Consider the following 11492-nt stretch of genomic DNA (forward strand, 5'->3'; position numbering starts at 1 on the left):
CCTCAGGCTCTGGCTCCCAAATCTTCACGAGGATGGAGTCTTGGAGGATGCCACGGCCTGATGCTGACCTGGGTTACTTCTGCATCCCTCCATACACCCACCTAGCACCGTACACAGAGAACATTCTGGATGCACAGCTCCTGATTGGAATTCAAAACACTCGTTTGGGAGAGAAGCAAAATGAGTGGACTTGATGGGAGATTAATTGCACAGGCGTCTGTCGACTGCATGGCTGAAGCTGGATTTTTTCAGAACTGCTGGCTGCCTTCACATTTCCTGGTGGAAGTGGGGCAGGTCAGCAGACAGCCCAGAGTCGTAGATAACTTTTGCCCACACATCATTCACTTTTGGGAGCGTTGGCTTGAAATTGAGGGGTGTGTGTGTTTATGTGTGTGTGTGTGTGTGTCTGGAACCGACGTGCCTTCCGTGAGCCTCAGAGATCCCTGTATTCTCTTCAAATGGGCTGATTACAACACAGAGGATGTGGACGGCGGAGTTTTTCCTGTTTGATGTCACACTGCTACCCTTTAAAAGTCTGAGGGGAAAAAAGGAGGGAATGCAGCTGAGGAGCCTCAGGCCAGAAACCAGCAAGGAAGAGGAGAAAGAAGCTGGCAGAGTCAGGGAGGCAGGGTCGGGTTTCAGACTCAGCACCGATCACTCAGAAAGCTGCGATGCTGGGGGCCCGCCTGGGGCTCTGGGTCTGCACCCTGAGCTGTGTGGTCCAAGCCTATCCCAACAGCTCCCCGCTGCTGGGCTCCAGCTGGGGCGGCCTGACCCACCTGTACACGGCCACGGCCAGGAACAGCTACCACCTGCAGATCCACGGAGACGGGCACGTAGATGGCTCCCCGCAGCAGACTGTCTACAGTGAGTGGGGCTTTGCCTACGCCAGGGGGAAGGGGGCTGCTCTGGGGCCTCTGGGGAGGCCTTAGCTGGGCCAGAGGGCGAATGCAGCCTCCTAGACCCTCGTCCAGTGTGTGCGTGTGTGTGTGCGTGTGTGTGTGCGTGTGCGTGTGTGTGTGTGTGTGTGTGTGTGTGTGTGTGTGTTTAGACCTCGGGAGAATATTCTGTCACCTCCTCAGTTAGTGTTTATTGGTTTCTCCCAACAGAATAATTTCCATCTTAACTAAAATCTGTCTTCCCACAAAGAGCAACCTCTTCCCCTTTGCCCTGTCCAAAGAGTCATAAAAATGTACAAATGATAGACAAGGAGGCTGGGAGGAAGAGAAGCCAGACCAGTCAGTAGACACTGAGTTATGCTCATGAACGTTGGACTGGGTTAGCCTTGGAGGTTGTAAAGAGGATTCTTGTACCAGACCAAGGCTTGGGATAGATGAATCCAGGGGCTCTTTCCAACTCCGGGCTTCTAGTATTCTGGCCTTGTAAAAGTTCTCAGGAAAAATGCATCAAAGACTAGACTAGACAGCATTCACTGTCTTGATGAGTCTGACCCAGTGAATCCACACACCCATCCATCCACTCATCTATCCAACAACCTTACTGAGGGCTTCAGTGGTACCCAGGCTGCTATGAGCCAGTGAGTCTTCTCTGTGGAGCTGAAAGGTCTACCTAGTAGCAAATTGAGCTGCTTGGAAACTCACTGAAAACATAAGACAATCAGAATGTTTTTAAAGATCAGGTTTGTGGAAAATTGGACCACAGTCTACAATAGTCAGCCAACTAGCTGTGCTTCCGATGTCCTCAGAAGGGAAAATGGGGTGGGAAGAGGATGGATGTTTAAAAAAACATGGTCTTCTCTTTTATGAAAATTAGTAAAAATTACTCTAAGGATACAGAAAAATGCCAACTGATTCAAAATTCAATCAGAGGAGTGAAAGAGTAATCACAATCTCTGTTTAATTTTAAAAAGTGTATTGTAGGAATGACTTGCCCTTTATTGCTGCACGGAATGATTCAGTAATTTTGCAATGGGCTTGCTGTATGCAAGACATTCATTCTGCTAAGAATCAAAGGGCCTTAAACGTGGTAGCAAGACAGATGAACGTGCAAAGCCAAGAGTTCAGATCTCAAGTTCTCAGCAGATGGTGACGGGAGATAGGAAGAAGGTCTCCCCAAATACCAAATGGTTTCCAGAACTCAGGGGAATATGGTAGGATTCAGGCGTCAACATCTTGGGAGCCAAGTTTGAGCCACATGGCAAAAATCTGAACTAAATCGGGATACAGTTGTTGCCACCAACGGAGCGCGTGTTTTATTCAATGGATACTTAGCAGCATCTGCAATGTGTCCGACATTCCCCAAAGCTAAGGTGACTTCAAAAGAAGACCCAGCCCTTCAAGCACCTCCAGGCTTCTAACCCTTCATGTCTTCCCGCTGTGAAGAGACTATTAGGAAACATGGTTTTGCACCTCTCATTGAGGGTCGTCCTCCCTTCAAGATGAGAGATGATTTTCGATGCAGGATAGTAGAGGAATTACTGTGATTCCCCTAGATGGAAAGGGCTGCAGACAACTAAAGACTGCTTCTAAAACTTATCTTCCTTTGATGAAAGGAAGCCCCCAAAGATGCATCCTGGTGGGGATGGGGGGAGGGCTGTGAGTGGTGCCAGAAGGGGGCGGGGCTTAGCCTACTGAGTTTGCAGAATGAATCAGAGAGCTTTCCCTCTTGTAGCCACTGACCTCAGGCCCCCAAAAGGCACAGAGCGCTAGTTGGAATGAATTAAAATCAGTGAGAGGAAGCAAAGTGAAATGAACTGATTTCAGATCTTTTTTTTTTTTTTTTTTACAGAAATGTGCTTTCGTCATATATAGGTCCTAGCTAAGCCTGTGTCTCTGGCAATTAAGAAACCTGGGGAAGGGACAGAGTCAGGGGTGGGAGGGAGACACTTCTCCTAGTTTGTATAAACTTTTATATTATCCAGATCAGTTATCACATTACATTACATTACATACATATAGATTACATACATATAGAGCATTATATACATATAGATAAAGAAATAGAGAGAGAGAGAGAGAGGTAGGCTAAGATAAAAAGTTACCCAAAAAGGAAAGAAGAAACACCGATACATGTAACAAGGTAGCACAGCTAAGTACCAAGCCGAGGAAGAATTTGTAATGACCTCCCCAGTGAACACCAAGCAATGCTGGAATTTTTGTAAAACCAACGATGGTTTTACACTGATGGAAAGATGTGGGGTGTATTTTCCCTCCTAATTATTTCCAGTAAAATGCAGTTCACTTGATTAATGTGCTTTACTAAATTCTTTTTTTTTAACTTTTATAAGTGAGGGATTTTGATGAATCATTGAGTGTTCAGCCCATCTTTGGTTTGTTGATCATTATTAAATTATCTGCTACAAGATGCTAGAACCTCAGGACTCACAGCTGTGAATAGGGAACCCCTATGAAGCCTGTATCTCCTCCCTACTATAAACAAGATCACCCTTTTGAATTCCGTGAGCCCCACTTTGTGGCAAGAGTAGCAACGAGATGCTTATTACTCCCAGTTAATATTTCTCTCTAGATCCTAAACTTTTTACTTCCTTCACCTTCCCCAGTGTCACTTTCTTTACATGAAGCTGAACCGTCCTTGGGCTTTTTAATCTTTCAAAATAGTATCTTTCTTTTGGGGACCCCAAAGCTGTTTTGGAGAAGGAAATGGCAACCCACTCCTGTATTCTTGCCTGGAGAATCTCATGGACAGAGGAGCCCGGTGGTCTACACCCCATGGGGTCGCAAAGAGTCGGACATGACTGAGCAACTAACACACAACACAAAGCTGATTACACCCATCATCTTATTTATCACTTACTGGCCATGAGACGAGAATAGGGCAGAAAATTTTCTACTTTTACAGCAGAGGTTGAGGCAAATGGTCATAGTAACAATCACTGGTATTTAGAAAGTGTGTTTATAGTGGATAAAAATATTATCTCCTTACATCCCCAAGTTGACCAAATGGGGTAAATGATTGTGCTCCAAATGAGAAAAGAAATTCAGGAACACAGGTATCTGGCTCGTGGTCACATATGGTAAGTGACCTAAAGCACACCTGGACCGCATCCCACGCTTCTTCTGGGGTCAGGTACACAGACACGGCATCATGAAAGGAAATGTCCTTCACACCTGCCGGGCTCCAACAGATGTGGCCCCAGCAGCCAGGGGTTGGTTGATGCTTTCTTTCTGCCAAATTCTGCCCATGGGTCTGTGCAGACCTGCCTTGGGCCCCTGCACCAGGGAAGGAAAGCAGCTCTTGCCTTTGCTAGACTTCTGCATCGGCTCCCGTGGATTTGGTTCAAGCCTGCGCACCCTCACAGCAGCAGCTCCCTGTCCCTCTGCAGGCTGCCTTCTGTCCGCAGTGGCCCTGGACACCACACACACCACCCAGAGGGACGCAGGCATCTGCCAGTGACGGCCCACATGATGGCCTGTTGTCAAGGGCAGGCCAGCCACCCTCCATGGAGCCTTCCATCTGCTAAACATTTTCAAGGCACTTTTACAGCATCATCCCTTTTGATCCTGCTGCAGCCCAGGGGAGCAGGCAGCACAGCTGTGAGACGAGAGCGATGACTTGCTGAGGCTACAACATTAGGAAGAGGCGTAATGGGGAACAGAATCTTAGTGTATGGGTTCCGGGCTGCTGGCTCAGAACCTCTCCCCTGACCCCCTCCAGGGCACCATGACCTGGAAGCCTCATAGCCATGGCCTGGATTTTGGCCCCTGATTGTGTCTTCTGAGGCTTGTTGTGACCTCAGTTGGAGATGAGCTCCTGGGCCGTGGGCAGAGGATGTCAGGGTCATGGATCGGAGTTTGAATATTGCCATAGGTTCCTCATCATTTAAGTTGGGAGGTTGCTATTTCCAATATTAATAGTGGTGACATTAACAACATAGCAGCTGGGGTTTTAAAAAATTCTTTTTTATTTCTTTAGTTTTAGTGCCCAAGGCATGTGGGATCTAAGTTCTCCAAGCAGGAATTGAACCTGAGCCCCCCTGCAATGGAAACTTAGGGTCTTAACCACTGGACCAGTAGGCAAGTCCCATAGCAGCTGTTTTGAGAATTTAAAATATATCAAGTACTCAGAGTACAACCTCTCAAAAACAGTTATGAAGTGTAATTTTTTTTCAGCTAGACTAAAAAATCATCAAGCTAGAAACAGCTTCTTGTTCTTTATGTTTCAGGTCTTCCCTCAACAGTAGCTGTAGATCTGAGACACCCCGACAGACGCTACTATGGAGGATTTCATATCCTCTGTACCTCCCATAACCCACCCCACATCCAGAAGCTTCTGTCAAGGCCAATCCTTAGCCACACTTGGAAACCAATGACCACTCCACTTGGGCTTCTTTCTGGGCTTGCTCTCAGCCTCACGGCCTCTGCCTGTCATCATTCTGACTGCTCTGAGCTCACCTAGGGTCTGAGCACTGCCTGTAGCTGTCCTTGGAGGGCTCTGCATGGAGCCCACATGGGGGTATATCTGGGGTGTAACTCACCCAGGAGGTGACACCACTTACTGGGCACACAGGCCCGGTGTTCACAGCTCTCCAGGCTACCTTTCTAGAAGACCCCTGCCTGAACTACCTCCCTGGGGACTCTGAGGCCAAATGAGACATGTGGGGAACAATTATCTGGTTGGCTAAGGGAAGAGACCCTGAGACTTAAACAAATGAGCCTAGTAGAAAATGTCAGGAAGTTAAACAGCATTTGGGGAGGAAGTCTTGCTCAATTGTCACTCGCATCACACCTTTTATGGCCTACTTGTACCCTTGCTACAAAACAGAAACTTTAGACTTTATTTAACTAGTCACTGGTACTTGTTAAAACTGCAAGTCTCCACGGGGGTGGGCAAGGGAGTGGGGGGTCACACTTAGAGCTGCTGTCACTTACTCAGGGTGTAAGTAGTGTGAATGGCTGTCAGGCTTTTGTCCAGGGCTAGGGGCTTATTCATTTGTTATTTCTGGCTGTGCTGGGTCTTCACTGCCGAGCGTGACTTTCTCTAGTTGCGGCGAGTGGGGGCTGCTCTTCATTGCAGCGCAAGGGCTTCTCATCACAGTGGCATCTCTTGCTGAGGAATATGGGCTCTAGAGCGTGTGGGCTTCGGTGGTTGTGGTGCCCAGGCTTAGCTGCCCCGCAGCATGTGGAATCTCCCGAACCAGGGATCGAAACCGTGTCCCCTGCATTGGCAGGTGGATTCCCAACCACTGGATCACCAGGGAAGCCCCAGGGCTAGGTTTTGAGAGAGGCTACCCCTGGGGGAGAGGGGCACCAGCAAGTGAGAAAAGGAAAAAGAATAGTGATGAAGAAGCAAGAAGTAATTCCCTGCATCCATTCAACACGGAAAGCTAAACCACCTGTTTCTCCACCCTAGAGAGGCATAAACTTATTAACACAGGTGATGAGGTACATGCTCTGATGGTGTGAGGCATTGTTTGGAGGGGCTGAGAAGAAAGAACAGTCCATGCAGATGAGGGAGATTAGAAAAGTCTCCATAAAATGGTGACATATGAGCCTGGCCTTGGAGCATGAGTGACCTGGATACACAGAAAGGAGAGGAGAAGATTCACACAGAAAGGGTGCTGACTGCCGCCTCGCCGGCTCCACACAGCTGTCTCGGTGGAGGATCAGGCTCCACGTACAATCTGGATTCCTGAAAGACATCTGGGCATAGATTTCAAAATCACAAAAGCTTGGGAGAATGTGACCACCATGGCAAACATTAAGCAGTATGAGCCAAGGACTTCCCTGGTGGTCCAACGGTTAAGATTCTGCACTTCCAATGTGTGGGGGAAGGGGGGACACAGGTTCGATCCCTGGACAGGGAACTAAGATCCATACTGTCAAACAATAAAAGTATGAGCCAAACAAAGGGGACAACAGAGTCCAGGGAGAGAGAAACGTGTTGGCACGGGTAGAAGAATGCTGGGAGCTTGGGGTGCTCCCTACAGGCAGGGGAGAAACAGGAGGCAAGGTGGAGGGGAGGGGCGTGGGGAAGTGGGAGTCAGAAGAGGCTGAACAGGGACAACTGTGAGGAGAGTTCTGTGAAGTCCTCACCCTGCCCCTTCAGATCAATCAAGGCAGGCTTCTTGGAGGTGGGGACCACATGTGAAGCCAGGTTTGGACCTGAATGGTTTTCTCCACAGGCGCCCTGATGATCAGGTCGGAGGATGCCGGCTTCGTGGTGATAACAGGTGTGATGAGCAGGCGGTACCTCTGCATGGACTTCACAGGCAACATTTTTGGATCCGTGAGTTTCTTTCTGTGCTGGGTTATTAGTTGCAAATACTTATCCCACAGCTCTGGCAAAACATAGAACCTTATAGCTTAAAGATTTCCACCTGCAGTGTATCTTGGTGATCTTTTCACTGAGGACTTTTACCCATCTAAGTATCAGATGCTCTGGTTTATACAACTGGGGTCTGAACCCAGTAAGTCCAGCTCATGGTTCCTGGGCTCTCAGCTTCTAATCTGACCTGCCCCCCTTTGTCCCCATTTTTGTACCTGGCACAGCACCTTGTCTGCAGCCCAGGTCCTCACGGCACATCCGTTCATACTGTAAAGTCCGTTAGAAAGAAAGGGTGAGGAGCCACTGGCATCTCATGATGTTGTTCCTAGATGTCCCTGTCCTTGGGCAAGTCCTCTATTATCCGTCAATTTCAGTTTCCTGACCTGGAAGAAGTCAAGGGTGGGGATGTGGATCATATGCCCTGTGGGCTTCCCCCAATTCAAGGTCTGTAAGGAATTCTCTCTGTCCCAGCTGTGACAGCTGCTCTGAGCTGGAGAGCAAGGGCTTTTCCGACCTACAAGGCAGCACTGCCATTCCAAACATCATGCCTTAGAACAGGAGCAGGAAGGCAGAGCCCCGGAGCTCCTCCCACCAGAAATTCCAAGACAGCAATTACTTTATGTTTTGCTTGCTGTGTCCCAGCACCCACCATAGAATCTGACCCAGAGCAGATAAATATCTGTTGAACAAATATAGATAAATAGATATGAAAATACCTGTTGACCACATACAGGCATATAGAGAGTCCTCATCTTTAAAATACTGACTTCCTGGACTCTGGGGCTTCCCTGGTAGCTCAGTCGGTAAAGAATCTGCCTACAGTGCAGGAGACCTGGGTTCAAACCCTGGGTGGGGAAGATCCCCTGAAGAAGGAAATGGCAACCCACTCCAGTATTCTTGCCTGGAGAACTCCTCGCACAAAGGAGACTGGCGGGCTACAGTCCACGGTGTCACAAAGAGTCAGACACGACTCAGTGCCTAACACTTTCTTTCCTGGACTTTGAGGATTAAATGGCATACTCTGCAAAGGTCCCAGCAGTCACTGGGCAAAACCCAGCCCCAGTGAGTGGCTGAGTGAGGGCTTGCCTAGGTCATCTGGTGATGAAGTTCATGTCCTGAATTCGCACGTTCTGTCTCGGCTGGGAGCACTCTCACTTATGCGGGGCCCCACAAACCTCACCCCACCTTTGTCCAGGTGAAAAGGCTAACCCAAGTCGCCGCTGAGCCCAAAAAGGGTTTAAAGGGCAGTGACAGGGCGGAACGAGGCTGCATGGAAGTCGGCCTCCCTCCAGAAAGCTAGTTTTGTCCAGCGTGGCTCCAGGCAGCCACAGGCCGCCAGTGAGTCCCCAGGCGGGCCAAGAGGAACCGCGCTGGGGGCCGGGTAGCTTAGAAATGAGTGGAAATCCCTTTTGCCCAGCAGGGCACGAAGGGGTTTTTAAGGCACGGCTCTTGCAGAGTGGGTGGGAGGGATGGGGTCCCTGGGGTGCAGCTGGTCGCGTCCAGTCCCCGCAGGCTCCAGGCTCACCCCAGTCGCCCCGCCCCGCTTGCAGCATCACTTCAACCCGGAGAGCTGCCGGTTCCGGCAGCGGACACTGGAGAACGGCTACGACGTGTACCACTCGCCGCAGCACCGCTTCCTCGTCAGCCTGGGCCGGGCCAAGCGCGCCTTCCTGCCGGGCACCAACCCGCCCCCATACGCGCAGTTCCTGTCGCGCAGGAACGAGATCCCGCTGCCGCACTTCGCCGCCACCGCGCGGCCCCGGCGCCACACGCGCAGCGCACACGACGGCGGGGACCCGCTCAGCGTGCTCAAGCCGCGCGCCCGCGCCACGCCCGTGCCCGCCGCCTGCTCCCAGGAGCTGCCCAGCGCCGAGGACTCCGGCCCTGCCGCCAGCGACCCGCTCGGGGTGCTCCGCGGACACCGCCTGGACGTGCGCGCCGGCTCCGCGGGCGCCGAGCGCTGCCGGCCCTTCCCTGGCTTCGCCTAGGGCGCCCGACTTGGGAAAGCCACATCGTCTCCTGGGGGACAGGTTCCCCTGCCACCCCCAGCACAGGAGGTGGAGTGGAGTGGCGGCTCCCTCTCCGGGAAGACCGGCACTCCCTGCTCCAGGGGGAATCGCCCTTTGAGGCCTGCGGGATGGAACTCCTCACCTTCCTCATCCCACCTCTCCACGCACCCCTGGGAGAGAAGGTGTCCCCACCCACTCTCCTCTTCCCCCTCCTGTCCTCTCCATCAGTCCAATCATTAAGAACAAAGGCTTAGGGACTTCCCTGGTGGCCCAGTGGTTAAAATTCAGCCGTGCCAATGCAGGGCATGTGGGTTCGATCCCTGGTGGAGGAACTGAGATCCCACATATCTTGCGGGCCAAAACAAACAAAATTTAAAAAGCAACAAAGGTTTAGGCAGTTTATCCCCTCAACACGCCCACCTCTCACCCAGGGAGGTGAAGGGGAGACCCAAGCCAGCAGATCCTCCACTACCCACTACTTTGTGTCATCTGCCTGGACCCTGCTTGACCCTGACCTGAGAGGACACTAACAGATGGACTGGGCAGTCCTACTCGCAAACATCCTTAAGCATCTCTGGAAAAGCCTGTCCACAAGATTGGCGGTAGGCTGGTCAAAATTTAGCCAGAATGACTCCTCAGAGACCGGAGGCAAGGGATCAAGGTGGAAACATCCCCTCCCTACTGGGCGGTCCCCCTGCCCTGCCCTGTCCCTCTCTGCAACCAAAGCCTGAGGCCCAGAGTGACGCCTGCAGCCCTGACACAGCTCTGCCTCCTGGACCGCCTCTGGCTTGAGTGAATTGAGCCTGAGGAGGGGATCCGGTCTTGGCTCCAGAGAATCTACCCTGCTAGGATTTGTTTTTCCAAGGGGAAAAAAATTCACTCTGTTTAGAGGCGTTTAGCTAAGTCTCTGCTTCCAGGTTGAGTGGCAATCCCAACTACACAACTGTTGCAGGGAGGGGCCTTGAGAACACTACTGTGGGTTCTGGGGTCTTTGTGGCAATTGTGCCCTTTCATGAAGTGGCATTGAGGATCCTGGGGAAAGAAATCCAGGACTGGGGACCCCAGTGCAGGAGTTAGAAAAAGCCAGCACTGTCAGCTCTTCATCACCACCCTACCTGCCCTGCAGCCATGGCCAGAGGCTTAGCTAGGCTCCTAGGCCGGCATGTCTGGGTGTTACTCCACTTGGAAGTTCTGGGGGCACCAAAGACAGTTTTCAGTCCCAGAAGCCCCAGTGGCATCCTGAGGAATACCGACTCTCACTTACAGACGATGGAGCACCAGGCAGGGCACTGATGACTTAGGCATCCTCAGGGGCCCCGTTCCTACCTCTGTTTCAATGGCCACCTGAAGAGGAGAATGTGGGCAAGCAGGGCAGATCTGAATAGCAGCTTCTTCCCAGTCACCTCACCACCCTCCTTGCCGCCCCCCACTTCTCATCATGCACCCAATCGTAGAAACTGATCCACTGTCCTCGCCTGATGCTTTAGGCTGAAGGACCGGTTCCTATTTTGAAACACTCAGACTGTGTATGACACTAAATAGCAGCACATGGCAACTGTTTCCTCTATAGTCTTCATTTCCCATCAGAGATACTATTATACTGTTTAAGAGCTACTGGAGAACTCCATGGAAAGGACTTTGGCAGAAAACTGGTTCTTTGGGGTTTTCTCTTTGGCAGAGTCGAGGGAGCCCCACAGTCTTTTGTCCCTTAGCACATGGCAATATTTATTTATTTATTTGGAAGATTTTGCCTCTCGCTCTGTATTTATAGATATTTATAAAAATGTAACCCCACCCTTTTCCTTTCTTCTGTTAAAAAAAATAAAATTTATCTCAGCTTCTCTGAGTGTTTCTTTTTTTGTATGCGTACATAAAAATATATCAAAACATGAGAATAAAAGGAATTATGGTAGAGGAGCACTGGGAAAATGTAGAGAAAGCAAAGTTGAAAAAAAATCAGAACTTTAAAATATTCCGGGTTTTCCCCATACACAAACGAACTCAGTAATTTTGACTAATTCAGACAGAATTCTGGAAAACAAAGAAAAAATTTTAATCGTGATTCTATTTCTGATCACTCTAGCTTGTTGTTTCCTTCAAAGAAAGAAAATTTTCTATTTGAAAAATACCCACAGACACAACAACATCAAGATCCCAGTAACCCTCTGAAGGAAGACGACACATTCCAGGCTCTGGACAAAATAAGGGGAAATGGCCCACAGTCCAGAGAAAATGCAA

General features: G+C 50.2%; 1 protein-coding gene across 1 annotated transcript; it reads left to right on the plus strand.

Moving 5' to 3' along the window:
* Positions 1–592: 592 nt before the first annotated feature.
* Positions 593–11087, plus strand: FGF23 (fibroblast growth factor 23). Its single transcript, XM_019961678.2, has 3 exons — positions 593–867; positions 7103–7206; positions 8796–11087. Exons 1-3 carry the CDS (start codon positions 672–674, stop codon positions 9231–9233), a joined length of 738 nt encoding a protein of 245 aa, XP_019817237.2. The 5' UTR covers positions 593–671; the 3' UTR covers positions 9234–11087.
* The last annotated feature ends 405 nt before the right edge of the window (positions 11088–11492 follow it).

The sequence above is a fragment of the Bos indicus genome, chromosome 5, assembly GCF_029378745.1.
Source record: "Bos indicus isolate NIAB-ARS_2022 breed Sahiwal x Tharparkar chromosome 5, NIAB-ARS_B.indTharparkar_mat_pri_1.0, whole genome shotgun sequence".
NCBI classification, from domain to species: Eukaryota; Metazoa; Chordata; class Mammalia; order Artiodactyla; family Bovidae; genus Bos; species Bos indicus.

Coding starts and splice junctions, on each gene's coding strand:
- FGF23 (XM_019961678.2), top strand. CDS start 672: ATGCTGGGGGCCCGCCTGGGGCTCTGGGTCTGCACCCTGAGCTGTGTG. Junction 868..7,102: donor CCCGCAGCAGACTGTCTACA/GTGAGTGGGGCT, acceptor TTTTCTCCACAG/GCGCCCTGATGATCAGGTCG. Junction 7,207..8,795: donor CAGGCAACATTTTTGGATCC/GTGAGTTTCTTT, acceptor CCCCGCTTGCAG/CATCACTTCAACCCGGAGAG.